Here is a 27,562-nt window from a genome sequence, read left to right on the forward strand (position 1 = left end):
AGTGGAGGACTGCTCCCCCATCCATCACAGGCTCCTCTATCGTAGATAGCAAAATCAAAACAAATTCGATGAACCTCAGGTGCTCACCCAGCACAGAGGTCTCTTAAAGAAAGCCATAAACCCAAATATATGCCCGCTCCCCCAAAGAAAAACACAGCTAAAACAAATAGCTTGAAATTGTTTTAATTTATTTAAATCAACTACTTGATTTTGGAGAAGGGAAAACTTAGTTATTTTCTGTATAAGCATTCACTGCTTTTTGCAGTTTCTTTTTCTGCATAAAGCTACAGTTTAGCTGCTGAGAGTAAATGCTCAACACCTGTTAAAATGAAATACTTTACCCTGTGTATTACCATACCACCAAACATAATAGGTGTAACACTGCACATAACTTGAGTACAGTTTAAGTAGATTGACAGATCAGGAAGATGTCTAAGGTCCTTGGTGTACATCTTACCAGCATATCTTCTCGCCTTTTAGTTAACATAACCCACTTTTGTTTTGCTGTTCTAATAACATGTTAGTCATTAGCATGAATATGAACAAAAATATAAAGACAGCAAAGTGCCAGGCAAATGCTAAAAGGTGTTTAGGAAAAAAGTGGACTTAGAGTAACATATCCATCAGGTAGCAGACCAAACCTGAACAGTCTTTAAGGTACTTGAAGTATATAGTCTTGCATGGTGACACTTTGGGTTTCACTCCTTGCTCAGTGTTACTCAGCTACACTACAAAAGTCAGTTTCTTGAAAGGGCAGATATGATATATTATCTCTTGCTATCCAAGTTACTAAAACAATACTATAGGGGTCTTGGCAATATTATCATTACAGGCACCTGTCTCTGCAACAGCGAGATAAAAAAAACTAAGGTTACAAAAGAAATTTGGAAGGGACTTTTCCAAGAGACTCTTCAGACAAAAGCAACCTCAGAATAAAGGCCAACTTGTCTGATGTTAGCTTACCTCCTTAAGTAACATCTCATTTCAACTCAGTACATAAATTTTCAGTGTAGATGCAATGTTCCTTTCAGAAGGATTGCAGTTAGTTTTAGTTCATAGGACTACATTCATACACTTGACTGGACATAACTTTACCATGAAAACGCAAAATTCTAGGCATGACACTTTCCACTACCTAGTTTTCAAGAATAGCCTTACATTTTAAGACAAACAGATGCTATATAGCATTATACTTTCCTTCTCTGTATTAGCAAGGGGGTTGAATCCAGCAGCCCAATAGAGGGGAGGCTGCTGCAGCTCCAGATCCCCAGGTTCAACCAGGAGTAAGGCTCAGCATGCACTCCCTATTGGCACACACCCGTGTATACTTATATACCATAGTCAGCCACAGAGTTCAATACACTGAGTGCTCAAACACACACAGGTAGCACCACAGCCTCATCCTGCTCCCCCTCTCCAGTCTGAGCAGGATGGAGGTCTGCTAATGAAGGTATATCTATATATATATATGTATAATGCAGATCCTTCCAGCAGTCTACCCAGCAGCTGGTCCCAGGATCCCAGACTCTCCAGTTGCTGCCACCTGGATATAAGAGCCCCCAAGGCCATAGTCCTGCTCCAGTTGCTGCTACAGACTGTCTCTCATGTGCCCATGCACACAGCTGGCTGGAACACCCCTGATCCCCCAGCAACCAAACCCCCACTGTCTCACCCTTAGAGCAAACCACACGAAGGTCTTGCTCTTAGAGACACTCAGACCCCACTGACTCTCTGGAAGCTGGTGCGACTCCCCTGGTCCCACCGGCAGCAAGCTCCTCCCACGGTATCACCCTTAGATGTGCGCGCACACACACACACACACACACACACACACACACACCCCCCCCCCCCGTCTTCCAGGCTTGACCTTTGCTAGTGCTCCCACATTCACTGGCACACCCACACTCTCTGCAGCTACTGGCACCACGGACACAGGGTCCCTCGTGACCTGAGGTCCCACTCCAGTTGCTGGCACTTACATCCTCTCATCGCAGTGTCTGCAGTTGCTGGCATCACAGGCACACAGGCCCTTCCACCCATGATCCCACTCCAGTCACTGTACTCAAACCCCCATCACACGCACCCAGAAAAAGAAAGTAATTTAACAAAGGCACAGGACAGGTTCCACTGATCAGGTGAAGGGCATAGAGAGATAACCATACAAACAAGCACCCTATTTACATGCAACTGGCCTTTCTTTATCCCCTAATCCCTCTATTTTCCCCACACCTGTTCTTCCACAAATGACCTAGATCCCTCTCTTCATCTTTGGTTTATCCCCTAAATATCCCACAGCAAGTCCTGTGCTACCCTGAAATGCTCTTTTCCCACTCAGTCCAAAAGGTGCTCGGGCAGTGAGCCATGTTGCTTGGTTTCACTCCTGGACAATGTGGCTAAGGGTCTCCTGGGACAGTCCCAAGAGGGGCCTGGACAGGGTTTTCCTTTCCTCCAAGTCTCTAACTGGGGTTCTCCCATTTTGCCTCTGTGTTCCTCCACTAGCTTGCAGAGACCGGCCTTTGATGGACTGATGCCTCCCAGGATGGGCCTCTGAATATAGCCAGGCAAGGTACTATTCAGGCACCTCCAACTGTCTGGGTGCACAGACAGTTTTATCATATAAGCTAACACTTTGTTCACCTCTGAACACTTAATTTGAAAGCTCCAGGAACATGTGGGACTAGAATGGTGTAGTAGTTTTGATACATTGATGCAAGTGCAGTAAGCAATTAGAGTATCATGTCATTTATCTTTTCAAACCTTGCGATTCAAAGCTTGAGCTGTATAATTCACCTGCCCCTTTTAGGGTAAGCAACAGTGGTAAACAGTAAAAATTAACTTGCAGCTGATCTGAAGTCTCAGCTTGAACACAGGTTAAGAGTTATTTTAAAACATTAGGCAGATGTATGCTCTCTCTTGTCTTCAAAGTACGGACTTCTCAGTGCTAATGCCTGGCTAATGGTTAAATGGAAGTCAGGAAGGGAGAAAGTGATAGCAGGCAAGTAACTCTACAGTGCTTTCACTGCCACCACTGCCTTACCTGCCCTGAAGCACACTGGGGCCACTTCTGCCAGTCCTGTCAATGGACAGACAGCTGGTGCCCTGCAGAACAGATGGTGCTGGAAGATTAAAACCATCATTTTTGTTGACCAGTTTTATCAGAAAGCCCAGACTACCAAGAGCATTCTCTTGGCGAATTCTAGTTTTCTGTTGACACTATGTTTTGAGGGACCCTAGCCAAGTTGCTTTCGGTGTCTAGAACTCAGCATTCACACTGCATATGAAATAACTAGGTCCAGCTCACCCAGATTTGGAAATAGAGAGAGCAATTTGCTAGCACTTAATTCCTTGGTAAGTCTTCCAAGCATGCTCAGTACTGACCTAACTAATCTCCCAAAGTCAAAATTACAAGAATTCTTGAATGTATTAAATGATTCTTAACTGTATTAAATTGTATTACATACTGGACTGTATTTGGGGGGTGAGGTGTCTGTTTCTAAAAAGCTTTAAGTCATCTGACAGTAATTGTATATATGATGGCTTATCCTCCTGAGAACCGGGCATATGAATAGCTACCTTCTCACAATTCAGTCCATAAACTGTGACACAATCAGAACACCAAACCGAAGAAGATTAATAATCTTGTTTTATAACAAAACTACTTGCTTCATGCTAACAGTTTCTTCTTTTAGTCATCCTATTCACCAGGTTTTCTTGGGAATATAAAACTATCACCTGTATACCATTTTCAGCTTCAAGATACTCAGATGACCTGATGCGATACCTCAATCTTTGCTTTTGCATTTACTTAAGAGCTTAAACCAGTACAAATATGTTCTTGAGAAGTCTGAACTGCATGCCAGACTCCACTGAGTGCCCGCCATTCATTGTTGGTGGCTTTGACTTGTCTTAGCTAAAAAGAAATACAACAATTCAGATACAGAACCAAAAATTTCAGTGAACATCGGTTTACTTGCCAGAGACACTTGTCAAGTTCCACTTTCTCAGTAACAGGCCTGATGACTGGAGAGATGAGAGCAACACTTTTCCCTTGAAGTATACAGTAGACAGTATATAGCGGACAGTATATAGTATTAGTTGGAAGGCTTCACGGTAGATAACACGCGTTAGTTAGATGCTTCACGGACAGCACCACTGCCGGAGAACAGGTAAGGCCATTCCATAAGATGTGAGAAAACTGTGCCAGTAATGGAGAGAATGAAGTTACTTGTCCACAATGCCTAACAGCCACATACAGGCTGCATTACAAAAAAGCTTCCAACATGCACACACAAGAGTAGAAATTACATTAGAGGCACATCCTGATCTCTACAGTAAAAAGGGATTTTTTTTTCCCCTTTTTTTTTTTTAAACACATAGCCGTAGGGTAACATCTATATGTACCATCACAATATACTGAGGGCTTTATCCTCCAAGATTAAAATACAACTTTTTGAAGAATGTAATACCGAATAAAGGGGAGTAACTGCCAAGAAAATTAACAAAGCTTCATTTTAATTGCAAGCAATTTACTTAAGCATACTTGACTGAATTTACCTTTTGCTAAATGGATGGCATGGTAGTAAGCAACACCACCAGTTTCAGAAAATACAAAGAGGAGCAAACCTTATGTCAATTTTAGAAAATATTTTCTAATTCTTTATGCAGGCAACCCCTTCTTCCTTCTCCATTTATTTCTACCTCTACTGCAGCAATATCAGACCAAGAGTCACATTACTCTAGGTCATCAATGTTATAAATATGGCACTGCAGGAAAGAGTCATTACTATCTGAGCAATTGCCTCTACCGATTAGGCTGTTATCAATATCTCTGTAGTAGTAGCTGAGTCTAATGTTAGCACTGCAGTACACAGTAATATTGCTAATCAAGAGAACAAAACATACTTTACAGTGTATTCATGAGGGAGGTGTCTTTCAAATACACTGTGCTGCAATAGAAGCCTTCAGAGACTTCTGCAGAAACAAACAGGAAAACAATACTTCTCAGTTTCTCACACTTCTTGACTCCTGATACCTTCCAGGTTTCTACATATCAGAAAGTTCTCTTCATGCAGGGAACAGCATCTTTCAACATGTGTCCTAACAAACAACCTGTGGAACTGGATCTAAACATTCTCTTCAGTTTAATTTTTAAGTTTACACTTAAACTGATTAATACTGACAAGTGTTTAATTCTTCAAACATTTTAAATAGTTGAAGTATGAAATTAAAGTCCCAGTCCACAACATATTTTCTGACAAACAACTGTTTTATATCACTTTTAAAGTTTCATTCTCTCCCTGCTTCTCCTCCGCACCAAATTGCAGCTCTTACAGCACCTGCCTACCACTTTTCCATGAGAATTTTTTTATTATATCAGAATTGAAAAAGTGCATGACCCACATCCACATTAGACCACTGAAAGCACAGAGAAAGTTCAAGGACAACGCAAAAATCTGCCCGCGCCTGCAAGTCATCAACTAAAAATATCCAGGAGTATTAAGACCTTCTACAAGGAAAGCATTTGCTTGATGGACAACCTGTTTCTAGATTGTCTTCCTACTGAAAGCACCGCTTGCTGATCATTAACCATTTTGGAAGAATCTGCTTCATCACCCTTTCTCTAGGACACCTTTCTAATCAGAAAGCTATCTAAACTAGTAATTTTCCCCTCTTATTTTTCTCTCTCCTTATTTCAAGGAGTTAAACATAGCAGGAATAGTACTTTATTTCAGTGTTCCTTTCTCACATCAGTCTCCTTACAAAAAAAAAAATGGAAGGCTTCATTAAGAAGAGCATATTCTCAAGTTATTCCACATATAAACAGAATAAGACCACTGGAATTTATGTTTGGCTCATTCTTAAAGGAGAGTTTCAACGCTCCATTCCCTACAAGCAACCCCATCTTAGCACTTCAAACAGTCACAAGTATACTCAAGGTTAAAACTCAAAACTTGACAGAGTGGAGACCCCTTAAGAGCTGAAGTCAGATCAATTCTGCTGTTAGTTTACCAAGTGGTAAATAGACTTTGAAGGCAGTCCTGGACCGGAAGGCTCCTACATAAGATACAGGATTTTCCTCCAACTTGGAAGTAATAATGAGCCTTCCTACAAAAAAGCAAGCTAATAGCAGAGCATGCTCTAAGAACTTTTTGGCAGAGGTCTCAAAATGCAGACAGGAAAGGACAGCAGAAAACTGCAAACATTTGCTTCTAAAAGGCTCTTGAGCGTGAAACCCAGGAAAGAAAGGTTTCTCAGAAGCTCAAACACAGAGGAGGAAAGCCCAAGTGGATTCAACCAGACATGAGTCAGAAACTGGCCGTTTTGTTAAGCCATCTACTTTTTCTGCAGTAGACACGGGAGGTAGGATCAAAAAGAAAACACACAAAAACCAAACACATTATTTGGCAAAAGAACAAATTATTTCAGAAGCACAAGAATTGGTGCGTTCAAATAAAGGAGACAGAAACAGCTACTCAGAGGAAAAATAGGAAGTCTTAGAACAGTGATGGATCTCCCTTTTGATCACACTTCATTTCCTTCTCTTAACATCCATATCCTTGGTATCCACAGCATGCAATTTGCTTCCACAAAAATAGTTTTATAAGTATGTGTGTATACACATACATACACACCCAGTATACAGTTATGTCTTTATTCCCCCCAAAAGAGACAGCTTAAAAGAAAGTGTCAAGTCTATTCCATGGGATGTTTCAGAACACAAAAAAATTAAGTCCTGTAACTTTTTCCAGGTCCAGCAATATTAACACGTACCTATCTGCTATCATGCCTTTTGTTAAGAATATGGTATGCACAACAACTGTTAGAAAGTTAACTAGCAGGCTCTATTTCAGTCCCCCAAGAGACATCAAGAGCTGGCAGAAAGATTGCATACCACTGGCAGAGCTGCTTTCATGCCTCTTCTATTGAAGGATTATCACCATGAAAGAGGTGAGTTCTATTTCATCATATTTCTTGCATCCAATAATGTCCACCACTTAAATTCATCTCACCACCACATTCTAAAGCAAACCACAGTAGATTTAAACCAAACCTAATGACCAACTGAAAAAAGAAATCATTAAAAATTTTTTAATGTTGTTGTAACATATTTCATAGTATTCATGTGTATTTATTAAGATCAGGTTATATTCTAAAATGTAAAAAACCCACAATCTCAATACCAAGGATTTTATCTTCCTGTCTTACCCAAACCAGAAATATAACAGGCTCATAAAATGGAGTAATTATCAGCATTTTCAGAGGTGGTATTACTTTAAGACCAATATGATGTCTGTGCCTTGAACTGTTTTGAAAGCTCACTTCTACAACAAAGTGAAAAACAGACAGCCAGATCTATACACACACTGTAATGGCTTTAGAATGGGTTTATTTTAAAGGAAAACAAAGGAAGGCAGTACTGCAATCCCACTGAGATGCAATATAAAGCAGGAACTTCATTTTATGGAGCTTAACTTCCATGAGTGTAACTCTGCATCTTTCTCCATTTGCAAAAAAGTGAATTTGGATAATTACGTTAAAAGTTGCTGGACACATTCACGTATTTTTAAAGATAGTATATGCTTTTTCTCCAGATACACTCAAACTTACAAAAGGGAACTTATATTCTTGTTTGGAACATAATAAGAAAGAAATTCACACTAGTGCCTAGAAGTAAATCCCAACATAAAAAGTAAACTGCAGAGTTGAGGGATGAAAGCATGTTTGAGCTTTTTACTTATAAAAGGATTACTCCTAGGCACAGCCTTTCTTTGTTTGCCTGGCAGTTTTGCTCATTCTCTTTTTTTAATGCTCTAAAAACTACACTGGTTTCTCACTAGACCGGGATTACATTTATAAGCGTACTGTGAGCTGGGTAAAGGCCATCTCAGTACATGTCTCCCATCACTAACACAGACTCCGTTTTGCAATAAAGATTTATCATCCCTGAAAAGAGCTGTGGTCCCCAGGAGAAACAAAAAAACCACCACCTATTAAAATGGTAATGCTGAAAGGAAGCACATTGTCAGCAGACAGCTACCACCTCAAACGGCTAGCCCTTGCTGGAAGAAGTAGGTAAACTCCTACCTTCTTCAGAAGTCTTCACATTTCTCCTCATTTTTATCACTCTTCATCGCATGCAATGGAACAGTAATAGTGAAGGGGAGAGGAGTCAGGTACAGGGTGTCTCAATCCATTAAGCATCCAAGGGCTTATGCTTCAAGCTTTAAGTCTCAGGACAGAGGTACCCACACTGTTGTTTTCTTCTGTAACAGTTTTGGTCTCCTTTACCTTATACACCTCACTACTTCTGTTCACTTCTTTCCTAGTCTCAACCAGTTTGAATACTTTTCTTTTGCATTTGAACAAGGAAGAAAGAGTACTTTTCGCATGTTCAGTTACATGCTCAAAGCATCAGTCACACCTGCTTCACATGCTTTCACCTTACACTGAAGTTGTAGCTATACCAACAATCATTGTCATTTTTAAACACTAGTAAATCACAAGGGAAATTCATGTTCCCATGAGAGTCAATAAGCCATGTCTAGCATCTTAAAAATTAAATTTGTTAAAAAAGTGACAGTTACATTGTTAAAACTTTCAAGCAAACAACTCATGCTTTTCAGAAAAAGGATTACGAAGCAAGCTCTCTTAAAATTGAGTCAGCTGAAGGATGGAGCAACAGAAGAATTTCCAACATCCAACTTGTGCTACAGCTACCACCTTTGATGAAGATATATCACCCACAGCCAGAAAAATGGGATTACTTAGATCTTTATCATGCTTAAAATCTACTATTTATCTCTTAACTAAACTGAGACCATTACTCCTTCCATCTATGTATCATAAACCAAACAAACCCAATCTCCTCATGCACAGCATTTCATAAATAATTTAGAATGGCAATTTCATTTCCTTTAGATCAGGATTTTAGCCCGTTGAGAACAAGAAATCTTTACTACTCTTATTAAATATTTACTATATGGCTGTTCTGGCATCATCACAAGAAACACTGCATACAAACATTATGCATTAGAAAAAATACAAAAGCTACATTTAAAACATTTAAAAGATGCTGGCAAGCAGACAATAGTTAGGAAATGAAAATAAAGCTGACAGCCTAACTTTCACTGCTGATTCTTTCCAGGACAAAAAGCAGCCTCACAAGACAGCTTAACCCTTTGCTTTAAGGTCAACATTCGTCAAGTAGTTTTCCATAAAATGGACATTTGTCACTACCTGAAAAAATTTAAGTAAGCATTTTTAGTGAAGCAAAAAGACAACCAACTTGGTTTCCCCATACAGCTTTCCATCAGTGTATGTTACAAACCTACAAAGGTCACAAGCATTTACCAACTTCATGTATGCTTTATCAGCCTTATGTATGCAATGAAAGTATATCTATCCATCCATCCCCTCTGTCAGCAACAATTCTACCTTCAGAATAGCAAAACTAACGAATCTAACTAGGAGTTTAACATCCACAAGACAACCCATAATATGACACTGAATGCAGGGACCTTAAAGTGACACACTATCTTCAGTACCTCATCCCCTGTCACTGAAGGAAAGTTTCAACCTTACGTTAAAGCTATTGTTTCACCAAGCTTTTACATAGCTGTCCTGGCAGTAGTCCTATAACCGTATCTCAAAGCAACAGGCACACAGCACAGTGATGAGACCTAGCAATCCCACTGCAACTTTCAGATTTAAAAGCACAACTGCCTATCCCAATCGACAGAGCTCCAGCTTGTGCTGCAGCAGTAATCACTGCAACAGCTGGTTTCTGGCAGGACTCGGCACACACTGAGATGCAACGATTTTTCTCAGCAAGTCTCCAGTAAGAGGCCAAAGGAACACACTTCCTTCAGTCACTTGCTCTCTCTACAAAAGCGTTAGAAGACAGTATTAAGTATCCCAATCTCCTGCAAACCATGTGCCTGTATAACAAGCTTCCAGATTTTAAGTTTTGTTTGAAGTGAAGCAGTAGCAACCACTGCCCTCACAAAAACTTCACAGCCTAAGCATGAGATCATTATTTAGATAAACAAAAATCTTCCAAAACAGACCTGGACAAGACTAAAATAATGCTGGCTGGGAATGTTTTTAGGTGATTCTCCCAGGTACAAAGCTTGCTTTCTAGCTAGTAGGCCAGGCCAAAGTTTCAAGGCCTTCAGTCTCAGGCCATCAAGGCACCTATTTCAAAAGATGCCTTTATTTTCTAACTCCCTTCCTAGCAACAAGCAACCAGGCTGCAACACTGACCATTCTGCAATCCATTTCTCTGAAAGCAGAGGGCAAACACACTAACATTTCCCCATTGTAAAGAATGAAGTAGCCCTGAGCTACCCCAAGCTAATCGCTACTGTGCTCGGTACCAGCTTTCAATCCTCTTTTGCTGCCAGTCTTGAATTGCCACTTCCAAATGCATCAATTAGACAGATACCCACACTAAATTAGGAACTGCTCTTCCTAGCACAGCCTGCCAAGACAGCTGCACTGTTTTCTGTACTAATGACTTGAGAAGGTACTAAAATAAAGTTTTGGCACTGATGTCCACCAAGAGAAGGTACTCCCATCATTACTGGAGATGGCTATCATTGTGTTGTTCTTTTTAGTATAAGCAAGTCATGCAAAAATATATTTAGCAACCTAGTATGGCATAATCTTTTCAATCATATGCTTCAGCTCAGTTTGAGGAAGATAACAAAAGCACATTTTGCTGGCTGCAGTTTTCCAAGCAAAAGCAGTTGGATCTTGAAAGAAAGCGAGGGTCAATTTATCCCTCCTGAATAAGGCCCACCACACAGCAACAGATGATAAGGTCAGCTGGGGATCAGATGATCCAGATCAGACTGTGGAAAGGAGGGAGGCAATTTCTCTGTTAGGCCAGGAGACCTCACTTGGAGTTCACTATGTCATTTCATGTAACCTCTCAGAAAGGATGCATATGAGAAGATAGACAAGCTAGGGCAAAGAACCACAGAGAAATCCTACTGGCATAAGAATACAGACTCAAAGAGGATAACTGCAGAACAATAAACAGGGACCTGAGCAGAAGAGACCTGTAAGAATAGGTTTTCAGAAGAGACAGGAAACACAGTAAGATTAGCTGAGGCAGCACTAAAGGGAAACTGAGGCACTGGAATAGGTTACATCTGGTTTTAAAGATCAGTGTATTATTCTGATATAGTGAACAGAAGAACAGAGCATCCTGAACCACCTGCAGAAGAAGCAAAGCTGGACAAACAGTGCTTCAGCCACCCATGTGAGGCTGTTAGATACCATCCAGAGCAAGGGTTGTATACTTTCTGGTATCGATTACAACTAGAGCCCGGGCTCAGAATTTAAGCCTTTTCAGCGATGTCTCCAGTGTTTTAAAGGCTGCTGCAAACAGACTGCACACTGATGAACTGTGCAAGGTGAGACCAGATGTTTTAACACATTTACTAATGAAAAGTATTTTTAGTGAAGAACAAGAACTCACTTGTTTCATGTAGATGTATGGAAAGGCTGAGCCCATTGTAGAAGAAATATCATTCATCCTTCAGAAATCTTCTTCAAAGAGATGAAGAAAAAGTCTTCCTCCTGGAACAGTTTGTCAGAGCTTCCAGATCTTTTAGAATATGCCTCAAGAGTGTATCTCACAATTTAAACCACTTAAGCTGGTAGATTCACTTTCCTTTTTTTTTTTAGAGCAATCTCCAATGGAAGCAAGAAAGCTGGCCTAATTTGCCAATTGAGTGGTCAAGTTCTAAACAGAAGTTCCAGCCAGCCTCAAATTGACCACATAAGTGGAGAACAGAGAAGTATTTATAGCTTGTTCTCCCTCAGCCACCAGCTCAGAAACCACAGAAGGACACATCACAACACATGACTTCAAGCATATGATATGAAGTGTTCAAGCTTCTCTTTCAGCCAAGGACTCCCTCTCTTCTGTGAAATATTCTTTCACCTTCCTTCCCTCTTTGATATTTTAAAAGAGAGATAGGAACCCATTGCATTAACATGCCCCAAACTATTTTAAGAAAACAATAAGTCAGGTACACTGAGATCAAGGGAATTTTACTTCCATACTTTCCTTCCAAACAGTCAAATAATCTTCATTACTGTTTACTCAACTTAAGGCCTCAGAATCTTTCCAGAACTCTTGTCAGCTCTTAACCCACTAAGAAGCCTTTCAAAGACAGCTTACAGACCATTATCATGATCCAGATTTTTTTTTTTTTTATGGTAATGGCATTGAATAAGTAAGTCTGTTTACACGGTCATCTAGAGTTGATGCTATTTTATATCTTCTTGCTACCATTCCCACATCCTCAAACAGAACACACATACAGTTTCAACATCTAAATGCAGCTCCAGAATAACTTCTCAGAGCATGTGCATCGACAGTCTGTGCTCCATGGTGACACAACTATCTTGTCATGAAAGCTGACACCAGCCAGCTTAAGTCTCAAGGGCACAAGCATTTTCACACTATTTGTTACTAATTAAAGTCTAGAAGCTCTTCTCTTCCAGCCTCTCAGGTCACACTTACCCATCAGAGCTTCCAAATTAAGTTATAGGCATGTAGCCTCTTTAGGCTCCAGAAGAGTTTCCCATCCACAGCTCCCTCCCCACCTAGCTACTCACCACCATCCTCTTTCACAAAGGCTAGGGTTTCCTCAGATATTATGAATATCTGAATTAAGGAACATGAACCACTCAACAAATTACTGAGTACTTTGAGAGAAATTAACTTTTTAATGAAAAATTTTTCAGAATAGCCACATGAACAATTAAAGCCAGTAGGAAGTGATGACAATAACTGGGTATAGGCTGACTGCAATAGTTTTTCTTTAACTAGAAAGGAAACAGGAACCAGGACAAATACTTTAACCTGGTCAGATCCACAGCTATTAAAGCCTCAGCTCCACCTACAGTAGTTTTTACTGAGCAGATGAACACAGGGAAGTTGTTGTGACCCTCTATTAATGCAATGTCAATGCATGAATGAACAAACGCACCAAGTGGTATAACTACTGCTCCAAATAACAATCTGTGAAGTCTGTAGGTTATCACTAAGATGTTATGCAGCTTTATCCACAGAGCCTGTTTTAAACTAGGATGTCTTACTATTACCATCTGTTCAGAGATGAAAACCAAGATGGCTGCAAGAGGCAAGACAATATTTTCTCCTTTAAATTAACGTTAAGCAGAAGTCAATGGTTCTTATTTTAGAATCAGAGTGATGCAGGTTAGAAGGGATTTCTCCGGATCATCTAGTTGCTTTTTACAGAAAGAGCTAAAAACATGAAGCATTTTCAGACTAGTCTGACATTAGCAGATGTTTTTTGCTGCCTGTTTCAGAAATACCAAGTTTAAATAACTATTTTCAGGATGAATTAATTCCAAATATCCTTAGTGAAACAGATCATGTACGCCTTGTCTTCGTGAAGAGAAAAATCTTTATTTTCAAGCAGTTGACACTGGCCTTCACTAAACCAAAGAAACCTTCCTTTACCAGTCTCCTACAGTCGCCTGTGAAAGGGTTAAGGGTGCTATAGGCTTTCACAATCTTAATATAGGATTCCTGTGCTGACTAGCATCCTGATTTCAATAAAACATGTTCTAATAGACACATGGGAGGAAATGCTAAACATATAATGGCTGTTCCATTCTAAGTCATTATGCTTTGATTGCACTTAGAACTCTGGGAAGGTCGAGCCACATGACACAGGAGTGCTACAAGGGAGTGCATGACAGGGTTAGTTTGGGGAGGAAAGGCTGGAGTTATTTCCTGGTTGGTTGGGTTTTAAGCAACATTCCCTCCAGTATGTAGTCCCCCAAATGCTTCTCATTTGATAAACTGTAAAGTGTCTTGACATTTATATGAAGTGTTAACTCCCATCCCTCTCCCAATTACTCCTTTTCTGATGCCAGATGCTACCTACAAAACAAGCCAGTGTTCCATGGATGTCAGCAAGTTGTCAAATCAGCCCTGACTCAGTCATCACTCTGGGATGTCACTGCATCCCAGTTAGAAGCACTATTAGAAGCCCAGCACTTGGCAGCATTCTTTCTCACAGTGAAACTTGCTACTACTTCACCCATTTCAGCTTCAAACCCAGAGCAACAGTTACCTTTTTAGGAATTCACCCACATATACTCACTCATTGCCCAATGGTTTGTCACTCAGAGAAAAGTAAAACAGATGTCTCTATCAACAAGCCAGCAGCACATCCAAAATAGAAGGGAAAAGAAAGAGCAAATCTGTCTCTACTTGCCAGAGTCCCTCTGACAGCTCTTACCAGATTACAAAAGCTATAAGCCACTGCATCAGCCCACTTAACATTTCTGCTTTGGTCTTTTCTACATACTACCAGAAACTGAAGAAAAGTCCAGATCACACCTTTAATCAGTTTAAGGAAGAAGTGACAAGATGCAGCTGCCTGCAGCCAGCAGCAGCGCCACAAACACCCTTTTCCACTCCTGTGCTGATCCAACCAACCAGCACCAAGCAGGAAGCTCCCTATGCTCGAGTCCAGGGCTGTAAAGACCACATTTCTGCTCCTCCCCTGTGCGTCTCCAAGACAGAGATATGAATTTGACACTTGAGTGCAGTGGCATTTTTTCCTCTCATCATAACACTCTTCAAAGATCAGCTAAAAGCCACATAACCAAGCAGCTGCTATTCTGCATCCACAAGAATTCATTATAAGCAGAATTAAGTGGTCTGACTGGGGGCAGAGGGAGAAGGCAAAAAAAGCCAATGCTACAGTCTTACTAGCCTTAAACATTTTCAAGTATTTGCAGTTGTCTCAATGACTCAACTACAACCATGACTCAATCAAACTTCGTTTGGCTTTTGTCCTCATTTTCAACATGCAAAAAAGCCAATGCATGTATAAAAGTACAAGGTATTTTAAACTGAAAATAATAATAATTTCTTGGATAATATGCCAGAAAATAGCAAAGGAATACTGGTATTTTAATTCTACATGCCAAGCAGAAATCTAGCTTCAAGTTATTTCTTCAGTATTTTTTTTTTTTTTAAAAAACTTTACATATATATGCTGACATAAAAGCTCTTTGAACAAGTTACAGCAGATACCATTAACAGAGTAAAAAGAGTAATCTATTAACTTCTAAAGAAGGAAGTCAGGGGCTTAAGAGCTTTCCTTTAAGAAAAAAAGATAAGCCTTTCAAATTTGAGACCTCCTGGGCTGAAAGAGACAGGAGATGCAAAAGCACAATCCAGATTGACCCTTTAAACCTGTGTTTATACCTGCCTGCGTTCACTGTGCACTGCTTCACAAAAGCATCTGAAGCTTTCCTATTGCTTCTGTGTCATTACAGCCATTAAGTATAGAAGTTTAACTTTCTTATGTCAGACAAAAACTTACAGCATCAAGGAGTCAATATATTCATGAATCATCTTAAAGTGATCACGCAGTTCAGGGCTGAGGACAGAGGTTTTTTCATTTTCCCTTCATTTCCCCTCTCAGTGCCAACACACAGGCACCTCCTACGAAATTAGGCCATCTGGTCACCTGACAACCATAAATACTAAGCAGTCAGTTAACATTGTTTGAGAGATTAACAATACTACAGCATTCACAGGTGAAGTTATGATAACCCTGTGGGCTAGCTTTGGTTTTGTCTTGTTTGGGTTTTTTTATTCTTAGAAGGTGAAAGAATTTTTAGTTTTGCTCAATGACCATCATTAAACAAAATTCTTATCTCAGCTTTAACCCACCTGTCCCCATCCCCCACCACTGATATTGAAGACTAGCCATATATTTAAGTGGCTATACATCTGTTGTACAGAAGATACGCACTCTTGCAAAGAGCTTGAAGTCAACAAGAAAGAGTGGATTTGTTTAGAACTCCTAGAACTGCTTTACTTTAAGGTAGCCAGGAATTGAAAATCTGGTACAAAAGTATAAAAATACTGAACATCCTTAAAAATGAGACCATATAAGACATTTTAAAACCTATATATTGGATTTTAAAGATTAACTTGACAATGTTGGTAATACTTGAGGTTACCCAAGAAATTTGTTGGGTTTTTTTTTTTAAGCCTAAATGAACAGGAGGTTTTTATTAGAGTCAAGATTTCCAAAGTTCATACTGGTAGTCAGGAGGCTAGAATGTGAAAGATTTTAAGATAATTCTTAAGATCTCACTTACTGTTAAAGTAATTCCACTGATAGATCAAAGGAAACTATACATGATTTACTAGAAAGGAGTTGTAGCTATTCTGTAACAAACAGAAAACACCAATGAATAACAGCATTTCAGTACATTCCATGTTTACAGAGAAAATGCTGAGCATTAAACTAAAGAAAAGCACTAACATTAATCAATCAAAATCTGCTTATAGTGTAAGGAGTCTTTGACCAAAGCAAAATGTCTAGCCTAAACTTACTTACATTATATTTCTGCTAACATCAGCATAGAAGTTAACTGTTCTTTTAGGTACGACTTGGTCGGTAAAGTTTTGAGCCTACCTTTGCAGTATCCACTCTCATACATATCGTATTTCAAAGAATGAAAGAGTCTATTTCTACATAGGCACATTTCATAGTAAGATTAAATGTCAGCCTAGTTTTAAGAACTTTCATGGCAGTAAAATTTTAAATGTCTTCTCCCTCTGGGAAAAAAAAAGAGTATTTTTTAAAAAGTGCAGAATAAGCAGGACATCAACTTTCCCAACAATATTTCCTCCATATTTGTTGCACTCTACCCAAAATGCATCCAGTGATTAGTATGCCATTTCTGTTACTCATCAGTACAGCTTGATACTAGGCCTATCTACACAGCTAAAGTCATAATGATAGCCTAAGAGGTACCAGGATAAAAACATCTGAAGATAGAAGTCATGCAGAGGCATAGTGTCAAACCAAAGCCATAGGCAAAGACAGTAGATGTATTTTAATAGAAGACCACACCTCTCCTTGAAGTCAGCTTTGGGACCTCAGAGCCAAACACTCCACTTCTTCAGGAACCACCGTTTATGCCAGTCTGAGAAATTACAGTTTATTTGATTCCAAGTCACCTCATCAATAAGATGAAATAGACTTCAGCTTTTTCTAGACCAGTCTTCTTCAGATGTATTATCCAAAGATAAGATTAGATTGAACTTTCACAACTAGTGTTCTGCAGGAAACAAAACTAAATAAACTATGATTATCAGTAACCTACCTACAACTGCTAGTAATAAACTTATGATTGCAAGAGCAGCTTCTCAGAGGCAAGTGTCATTCAACTGTCTTCTTTGTAGCTTCACAGTGTACTATCCACACTTCACAGAATTCAGCCAGTTGTATCATTTACAGGATGGATTTGGTAGCAAAACCTTCTCCAAAATACACAGACATTTTTTTCCCCTCCTCACATTAATCATTATACTGTCTTATGTACATCATATATGTTCCATTAACAGTAGTATTTGTCATGGTTTTCTTTTGTAATGACTTCCCGACAAGTACAGCAGTTTAACATTAGCTATCAAATGCCACTGCTGATTCAGGTCAGCTCAAGAGATGCCACTTATATGCATCATGAGTGGCATAAAATAGTTACACAAGCACAGATAATGGATACTAGTGTTTGTTATAATCATTTGTGCAAACAACTCATTAATAGTACTTTAAAAATGTTAAGGGCTATGTAAAATGCTGAGCATCAACTGCAAGTTGCTAATGCAATTCAGATAACAAGAAATCCATTTCAGTTCATCTACGTGTCTACCTCACAATGTAAATCAGAACCCCTAGAGAAAAAAACTACTGGGTGAACAGTTCAATTCCCTCCCTCTCCCTAGTTCATCCACACAATTCTCTCCAGACAAGTACTTCATACAAAGTTTCTTTTTCTGCATGTAAGTATTTTGATTAACATTAATTTTGCAAAACTTTACTGGTACATCAGCAGATGAGGGGATTTCACAACATCCTATCTTAGTGGCAAAGTAGAGGAAGAGCCTAATTGTCCTTAATCCTCTATTTAAAATAGGTTAGGTGAAATCCTCTTTTGACTGAAGCAAAGAGATTAGTCAGTGTGACCAGGAAAAAGAAACACTATTCCACCCTCACCCTGCCCCATATCTAGACAAGTTTAATGATTAATGAAGGAAACAAATTAAACAGTCTCCTATTTCAAAAAGGGAAATTAAGTCTACAGGGAAGAGCAGAATAAATGGATGTATCCCTAAGAAATCTCCAAATCCTTAAGCTTTCGTGTTTGTAGTAACTACCATGATAAGTAAGAACAAGCATCTCAGAACACAGTTTCACAGTAAACCTCAGCAACCAGACAGAAGAGCTGGTATGAAGCCCTGAAACCCCCCCCCCTCTTTTTTTTTTTTTTTAAATACCAATACACATCTGGATCCCTGGTAAGTCTCAGCATAATTCTTGACATTGCCAAATGAACTGCATACAATTTCAGGAAGTACATGTGCACACATCTACATGTAAATGCATGTATGCAGATAAAGGAATAAAGGGGGAAATCCAGGGTAGCAGAAGCAGTGTAGAACACTTAAGTAACAGGAAAAACACAACTCTAAAACAGTCATTACAGGCTTATAATGACACCCACTTTTCTTCCTGTGACATAGTGATTTTATTACTTGGAAGCATTAAACTACCCTTACAACTTCTCTTTATGGAAGAGCTGGCTAATACTCTCATCCCTGTCCTAAGGAAATATGAATTCACAGAGAAATTGAAGTCAGATCCACAAAGACATTTAGGTGCTTCAGCAGCCTGTGGTCTTCTATGATGTTCCAAATAAACTCCCCAGCCACTGGCTGATCTCGTCAGCCTCCTAGAACAATCCAGGATAGACTGGCAGTTTCTTCGTAGAAAGAGTGCATTTTTAATATAGTATCACAAATACCCAAGACTTACAAAATTGAAATCAAAGTTAAATTGGGGAAAAAAAAAAAAAAAAAAACACAAAACACCAAAACACTTTTCATAATGACTCAGAGCATCTTTGTGCCACAGGCTTCTCAGAGTTGTTACTGAGAGAAGAAAAAAAAAAACCAACAACTGGTGTCTGTATGATATAGAGAAAAGAATTCTTGGTTTGCCTTGTCTACCTGCAGCTGTTGCCATGGCAATTATAGCAGAGAAGATAATAGCATTCCAGTGTCATTCTGCCTCATAGCTCAGGATGAACTTCAACTGAAATGTCCCTTGACAATTACACAAATAGAAATACTACATTATCCTGTGTAATGGTAAACCAGTAGAATAAGAAGCATTATGCAGGAAAAATATAATCTGACTAAAAGACTTACATGAGGAGAGGCAGGCTATTTTGCTGAAAAAAAAAAGTTGAATCCAGTTGCATAACAGATAAACTAAACATGTTGCTAAAACATCTGTACAGTCTTTACTGTGGCACAGGTCTCCTTTGGTTTTCTCTCCCTGCCACACCTGCACATGACAGAGGAGGCATCTCACCATCCATCCTCAAAAAACACAACTGTTTTCTAGTTGCACTTAAACCTAGTTAGGTTAAACAAGTTTATTATCCCCATCACAACAGCACAAACAGTAGCCAGCTATGATATTTGTGGATATTTTACTTGTCAGCCCAGTTAGTGTTTTCTAAGTGTTTTGGGTTTAAAAAGCAGACTCAGAAAAATCCCATTCCACCTTGTCACTTCTCTTGTTTCAATTACTATTATATGACAGGAGCAAAGAATGAATGAGAAACGGTGATGTTAAGCTATAAGTGTGCTATGCTGTATCCTCCCCTCTTCCATTCCCAAAAATGATTTTGAAAAATTGGTATTCTGTGGTGCTTTAGAAAAAGCATAAAAGCACAACTATATTAAATATTTTTTTAAATAAAAAAATAATCAAGAAGCATGCTATCAAAAGACAAAAGCAACTATGCAGTTCTCATCTAAGACAAGTATTTTTGATGCTAAAAATGGCAAGATCAAAAGTTCTTGATCTATTTTAAGTCACTGAAATACTTCTTACAATTTAGATGCTCCATAAGCAATGTTTTTTACTATCAGGGAGCATCTGATGAGTGCGGATGAGCAATATTTTGTAGTCAATAGCAACCAGCTTGTAATATGTACTCTGGCTTCCGTTAAGTGAGCTGTTTTACATACACAATGTCCTATTTTCATTTGTTTATTCTCAAAAGAAAAAGGAAATCATGTTTCTTAATGTAAATTAGCTAATTGATGGGGAGGGGGGGAAAAAAAAAGCCCATGCAATTCTCCGTGTTTATTGCCCCTCAGCAATAAATAATTGATGGCGAAAGTAAGAGCGTCTGGGCTTTTTTTGAGCCTCGGATTATACTGAAACATCTTAAGCATACATTTCAATATCAGAATGAACACAACAAGAATCACTACCAGTACACCACAGCTAGTTAGATTTGCAGAAGTGCCAAATCCTGTCAGCCACACTCAGTGTTCACCAAAATTAACTTCTGAGGTAAGCAAAGCTTTCAAACTTTGCCTTTTTTAAATGACAGGCTGAAAAGTATGCAGGCAGCACTCCATACAGACTCTTCCCACACACACACAAAAAAGGCAATTAGGAGAATAACAAAGCAATGGTGCTTGGGGAAACAGGAATTCAGAAGTTACTCATGCTGTCAGACACACTCTATCACACCTTCCACACCAGGAAGAACTGGTACCCACAGCGAAGCAGAGGTGTGAGATGGGAAGCATCTCAGGTTTCAAGAAAACATTGTGACACACTGACTTGCACAAGAGGTAACAAAAATGCATTACATACCATGGATAGACACAAACACTTAAGAAATACAAGTCACTAAGTGCTGACCTGTGAATACACACATAGCTCCTACTGAGAACATTTTTTGTAAAATCAGCACAGTTTGCTGACAAAGAGTCTGTATATAAACACATTGATATGACATTTAAACCAGTTTAAGATTTTGTCAAATTATATCCCTGGAATTAAAATAAAACAAAAACAACAAACCCAAACAACTTTTGACTTTTTCTAAGTGACAGCTAGGAAAAAAAAAAAAAACCACACCTGTGTTAACAGGCACCCTGGCTGAGAAACACCTAGACAGCATACTAGTTTGATACCAGTCTGCAAGGGCGTAGAGAAAGCTGCATAACTACAAGCAAAAGCAAGACCTGGAATACAAGGATACCCTCATATGTACTAACTGAGCTTAGATTAAAAACAGTAGCTTATCTGAAACACTTGAGAAATGGACTGCCCTTTTAGACATAAATAATTACAGAGCACCGAGCCTTACGATTTCACCAAAATTCAGGACAAAGCAGTTATCAACCTTTGCTGTATCAAAGCTAGATAAATGGAAAAACACCCTGAAGCTCAATATTCATTTATGTCTACTAAGACTACATACACAAGTAAAACACCTAGGAAATCTAGTTAGAAAACAGTGTAAGAATTATACTGCCGATAAGAACAAAATTGTCTAAACCAATGACCAAAAGCTATGAAGTTTAGTAGAAAACTTGCTAAAAACCCCTAACTTGACTTCCTGGTTAGGCTAGTCAATCATCTTCTCAAACTATGATTAAAGTTGACCCACTTCTATAAAAGTGAAAAATAAAGCATTCATTTGTAAAGTCATTTATTCCACCTCCCCAAAACAGATTTTTCAGAAATATATGCAGAACTAATAGGCCAGCAGGTTCCCAGAGGCCAGAGCTGTAATAAAATCACTGTTCCTTCCAGAAGCAAATCTTATCTGCTACTATACACATTTAGCAATATTTACACAGGCAACAAATTCTTCAACATCCAGATTTGTAATCCTGAATTAATAGGAGAACATGAAAGAGGAGACGCAATAAAGTGGCAGGATCTCTAAATATACTACGTAATACAGGCAAAACTGTTCAGTAATACAGACCTCTGACCCAGTAGTATTTATGCTACAACCCAAAGCCATCAACCTGGGCAGGAGCATTTACTGATGAGGGCCAGCTGTCTTACAAATACAGAACAGACTGTCACCATAGGCTGCAAGATGTTTAGCAACCATTCAGTGTCCAAACAAACATATGCTAGAGTGACATTTTTCCAGATTGCCCAGATATATTCAAATCCACAATATTCCGGAATATCCAAATCCACATTCAGCCATAAACAGTTATTGTGAATATACAAAAGACATATGCACATTTTATTAAGGAAAGATAATATGTCATCAAAACTTGTTTTAAGATTATAGCCATCTCTTGACTATAAAGAGGAAGAACTTCAGAAGCCCCAAGATCAGCAAGAAAACTAATGCAACCGCAGTTAAATGGGCAGAACACATTGGTTAATGATATCCACAGTGTCGCAAATAATCTAACTATGAAACAGAAGCTAATCTTGTATGGACACAGTTTTAACTATCATTGTATGCTTGTTTTTTACCTAAATAGTGTACTGTTTAATATTAAGGTAACAAGTTCCTCTGATTACTGAGCACACAGCAGGCTCCGCATGACACTTACAGGACAGTACACACTAATTCTGTATTCTCAGGCTGTGAGGCTGCCCTCCCCGGGGTAGGACACATCCTCTGGGAAATGCACAAACAATCCAAGGAGAAGACAGATAAGCATGTTGTCTGATGCAGAAGCAACAGCCAGAAAAAGAGGTTATATTTTTATAGAGTATGTGACAAACAGTACACCCCCCCCAAGGTGGTTCTCATACTACCCCCACAAAGCCATTATTTCCATTATGTGGAAAAGTAAATTAAACAATAGAGTTGTCAAAATTTATCTTATTTATCTTACTGTAGAAGGCTTATTCACATTCTGTGGTTCCACACAGTGGAAAAGCTGTATATAAAGATGTTTCTATTTTGTTAATTAAAGATGCTGCTACTATAGCTCATACAGTCTGAAGCAGTAAAATATACAGAATAATCTCCTTAGACTAGGAGTAACTATAGCTACATTGCTGTATTTCAGCTTGCAGGATCACAAAGCATTCTGAAAACTACATCAAACTCCATGTCAGCTGCACTGCAGTGAAACAAACACCTTTTTTATAGAAAGTTATTCTTCACCAACAGTCCTATAAATTGTGTATGACTACAATAATGTTAAGGGGAAATAAGAGCTGAAGTAAAGAAAAAAAAATCTGCAGGATGAATATAAAGAAGCAGATCAATAGAATGTCAGATTAGAAATTTAGTAAGAGGAAGACATCACTGCCTCTGTCCTTCTAACAGTCTACGCCGTCACTTGGTGAAGAGATATGAACTACAGTATGACTAGCATGCTGAACATGTATCTTATTCCACTCACGTCACTGAACTTCTCCAGTGCCTGGAAGACATAAAGACAACACTCAGCACAGGTAAAACAGCAAATATTTGAAAATGCTAACCAGGAAACTGACTTCACTTGAAGTGACAGCACCCAGTCATCATCAGGCTTCCATAGGGCCTTGGAGATATGCGCTATTTTGTAACGCTTCAGGACAGTGGCTGCAACAACAGTAATGGAAAGGGGAACGGGGGGGGGGGGACCTTCACAATCAAGAACCCTGGCATTTAACCTCTGTCTTTATGTCCTACAACATGCAGTATGGAGAAGGAAAAGGAATTACGCAGAACTCTTAGAAACCATCCTATTAGAAGTCTCCATCAGTACATCACATAGCATCTTTGTTATCCCAAGATCATACCATGAGAGCTCCCAGCTACCTCAACATCTCCAGCCTGCATCAGCCAGGGTTCTCAGGATAATCCAGAGACCAGCCTGCTCTGCTCTGGGAAGGACCTACAGCTGAACAAGTCCAGGACACAACTCACAGAACAAAAACATATAACTGTAGGACCTCAATCATTTAATAGTTTATGTATAAATTTTAACTAAACCCAAGCTTGAGCCTACTTTGATATAAGCACAAATGTACCCATCTTCTCCAGCTCTCCTGCAGAAGTGTCACTGCATTGTCTCCCTTATTAAAAAGCAGCTTAGAAAGAGACAAGCACATCCACACTTGTGAGGCCTGGCTGGGGAACAACTATGGAGTGATACTGCTGACATGCACATCTGCTACTCATGTACAGCAGTCAGTTTCAGGCCCAGCATTCAAACTATTAATTTTCATTTTCACTGCTGTAGCTGTACAAAAATAGTTGAACCATGGAGATGAAAAAACATAAAGAAAACACACAACACAGGCATCAGCTTGCCAGATCTTAATGGCCTTACTGAAATCATGAACTCAAACTTACTTACAGCAGCTTTTTTCAAAGTGATCTTTCCTTAGAAGAAAGGATTCAAAACTAAGAAACTGAAGGAATACAAAAGGACAAGAAGCAACAGGTGAAAATATACAAGGCAGCCTAGAACAGCTAGGCAATTATCTAGACACAGCTTATCAGCATACATGCAATACAGAAAGTAGTGTGATCTAGGAAATAGGAACACTTCCTCACAGAGGATATAATAATGTTTCATTTAGCTTTTAGACTGCTGAATTACTCTCATAAGCAGTGCAGGAGGGTGATGACAGCCCACAACTCAAGCTTTTAAGTGCCTTATTGTCCTGGTTTTGGCTGGGATAGAGTTAATTTTCTTCCTAGTAGCTAGTATAGTGTTGTGGTTTAGATTTAGGATGAGAATAATGTTAGTAACACACTGATGCTTTTAGCTGTTGTTAAGTAGTGTTTATACTAAGTCAAGCACTTTTCAGCTTCTCATGCCCTGCCAGTGAGAAGGTTGGAGGTGCCCAAGAAGCTGGGAGGGGGACAGCCAGGACAGCTGACCAACATGGCCAAAGGGATATTCCATACCATATGATGTCATGCTCAGTACATAAACTGGGGGGAAAGCTGGCCAGGGGCTGCTGCTCAGGTACGGGCTGGGCATTGGTTGGTGAGTGGTGAGCAACTGCACTGTGCATCACTTGTTTTGTGTATTCTATTTCTTTATTATCATTATTATTATTTTCTTCCTTTTCTGTCCTATTAAACTGTCTTTATCTCAATGCACAAGTTTTAATTTTTTCCCCCGATTCTCTCCCCATCCCACTGGGGGACAGGGGAGTGAACAAGGAGGTTTGTGGTGCTTAGTTGCCAGCGGGGTTAAACCACAACACTTATTTTCAACATACTGTCTTCTCACGTACATCTTCATCTTTTAAAATAACTAGTGTAGCTATTCTCAAGCCCTTTTCTTTCATATCTGACACTTAAGCCTACTTTGAAAGAGAGGTTAGCAACAATGTTATGCAGAAGAGATTTAGAGCGCTCTGTATGCTCTGTGCACAATGAATGCTCTATTTGTACAGGCTCCAGATGTGAGCACACACACACAAAAAAAAAAAATCTTAAACTGAATACAACAGTTAGATTAGCACTGACAGATCACTACACCCAAACTGATCCTGCCTGCTTCCAAACAGACCTCAGCACAGTTCACCTGAGCTTTGCATATCCATAGAGACTCCTGATTCTCTTACACCTCATTATATTTTTAGTATTTTCCTCCTTCCCCCAGGGCCACTTTCTAAGGTTCCATATACACACAGCTCCTTTCAGTACTCACCTCTCCACTCTCTCCTCACCCCATATAATTGTAAACAGGAAAAAAATAATCCAGCCGTTTTTCATCTCTGCTATTTTAATTTGTTCGTACTTAAAAGAAGAAACACTTCGCCCTGTATGATGTGGGGATAGTTCCTGACATGCACAAAACTGACTGTATTTACTGTTTTTGCTTGGTCAGAGCATTAAAGTTTCCTCCTTTACAGTACTTCCTCCATGGGAGAAAAAAGCTGTATGTATTTGGAAATCAGCAGTTATCTCTCCCCATTCTTTTTAAATTTTTTCTACACTCAAAACTAGAAACTTGCAGTTTCCCGGTGCTCGCGGTTCCCAAACCTTGCATTGTGTAAACCCGCACTTACTGGCATTCCGCCAATTTGCTACAGCCATTATCCTGAACATTTGTTAGGGGTTCAATGAAACCGGATTCACACTCACCGACACACCTCAACCTACCCTTGGATCCGCTCTAACGCACTGCTGATCTGCTCTTTCAGACGGTATGGGTGGGGGGAAACATGCTGACCAACAAGCAAGATGAACTCTCTTTGCCCAAAGTACACCAAGTTTAGTGTGTTTCAATCTTACCACGCACATCTACGAAAACTTGAGACTATTCCTACCACTCGTCAGTGTATTTAAATTGGACAATTCCACAAAACGCTGCTTGACTGAAATAACACAACAAGGAAAAAGAAAAAAAAAAAAGACCTAGGGTTTTTATCTGCCCTGATAGCTGCATATCTCAGCACATTGTAAATTAGGCTGCTTCGAACTTAGGTCAACCCGTTCTGGTTTAGCGAAGGAGAGCCGCTCAGCCAACTACCCGGGGAGAGGGCTGCAGGGAGCCCACGAACAACCGCTGCATCCTCCGTTTACAGAGAAAACCACGCGCAGCGGCCCCCGAGGCTGCCCCGGCCGCCGTGCGAGCCCTGGGACCGCCGAACTCCGGACCGAGCCCCTGCTGCGAGCCCGGGGCCACGGCGCGATGCAGCTGCCCCGCGGAGATTCGCACGACCGTCCGCTGTTCGCAGCCCCGCCGCTTCCCCCCCCACCTCAGCGGGCGACGGGGGTTCCCCCCACCCCTGCTGGGGTACGAGCTGCATCGTGAGGTGAAGCCCCCGAGAGATCTTCCTCAGAGGCAGCTCCGGGGCCCCACCGGGACGGGCCCAGCCGGCGGTACTCACGTATCGGCTCACGAGGGTCCGGAGGAGGCTGCAATCCATGGCGGGCGGGCGGCCGCCGCTGCCCAGGCACTCAGGACCGCGCCGCCAGGTGCTCGCCGGTGCCGCCGGGCTCCCTGGCTCGCCTCACTTTCCACATGCAGAGAGCCGCGCTCGCCCCGCCAGACCGCTGTTACCCCGGCCCGGCGCTCGCCGCCGTCCCCGGCAGCTATACCCTGCGCTCGCCGCCGCCGCTACGGCGCGGCGCCCCGCGGCCCCTCATGCTCCCCGCTGCCGCCACAACACTTTCGCGGAAGGAAGCTGCTGCTGCTGCCCCCACCAGCCGCTGCCGAGCCGACCGGCTCCCGGGAAGGGCTGGCCTGCTGCCCGGGCCGCCCGGGAATTTATCTGGGGGGTGGGGTGGGGTGAGGGGGCCGCCCCCACGCCGCTCCCCCTCACGCGCGCGGACCCGCCCGGTACCGGCCCGACCCCGGCCCCAGCCCGGCTCGCGCCGCTCCCGCTTTGATCTCGTCGGGCGGCCCCGGCAGCGCGCGTCACGCGGGGCGGGCGGGCATGCGCGCGCCGGCACACACACACACATATACACACACACACACACTCACACACAGCGCCCCGCTTTTTCCACACGGGGCGCCGCGCCCGCGCGCCCGCACGAGCGGTGGGCTCCGACGCCTGCCGCCGTTAACAGCCGTTCACGGCTCCCCGGCTGGGGGCCTGGCCTGGGGGCCAGCGGAGCGGAGCGGGATAAAACCTGCCTGAGAGAAGCCTTTAAAAAACCTCCTTTTCCCCGCCTTCCCTTGCCCCCGGTGCTCCCCTGCTGTCTGCCGCGGGGTGGGAGA

The 27,562-nt window shown here is 40.8% G+C and overlaps 1 protein-coding gene across 9 annotated transcripts in view; it reads right to left on the minus strand.

Moving 5' to 3' along the window:
- ATP11A (ATPase phospholipid transporting 11A) overlaps window positions 1-27,227 on the minus strand; it is a 133,235-nt gene extending 106,008 nt beyond the window's left edge. For all 9 annotated transcript variants that reach the window (XR_012621998.1, XM_074815269.1, XM_074815268.1 and 6 more), the window contains exon 1: window positions 26,727-27,227. Coding sequence is in view for 8 of the 9 variants with exons in the window: in XM_074815269.1 (XP_074671370.1) it covers window positions 26,727-26,765 (39 nt within the window). In the remaining variant the exon portion in view is untranslated. The remainder of the gene's footprint in view (window positions 1-26,726) is intronic.
- Window positions 27,228-27,562: the final 335 nt, after the last annotated feature.

This window comes from Strix aluco, chromosome 2 (assembly GCF_031877795.1).
Source record: "Strix aluco isolate bStrAlu1 chromosome 2, bStrAlu1.hap1, whole genome shotgun sequence".
In the NCBI taxonomy this organism is placed as follows: Eukaryota; Metazoa; Chordata; class Aves; order Strigiformes; family Strigidae; genus Strix; species Strix aluco.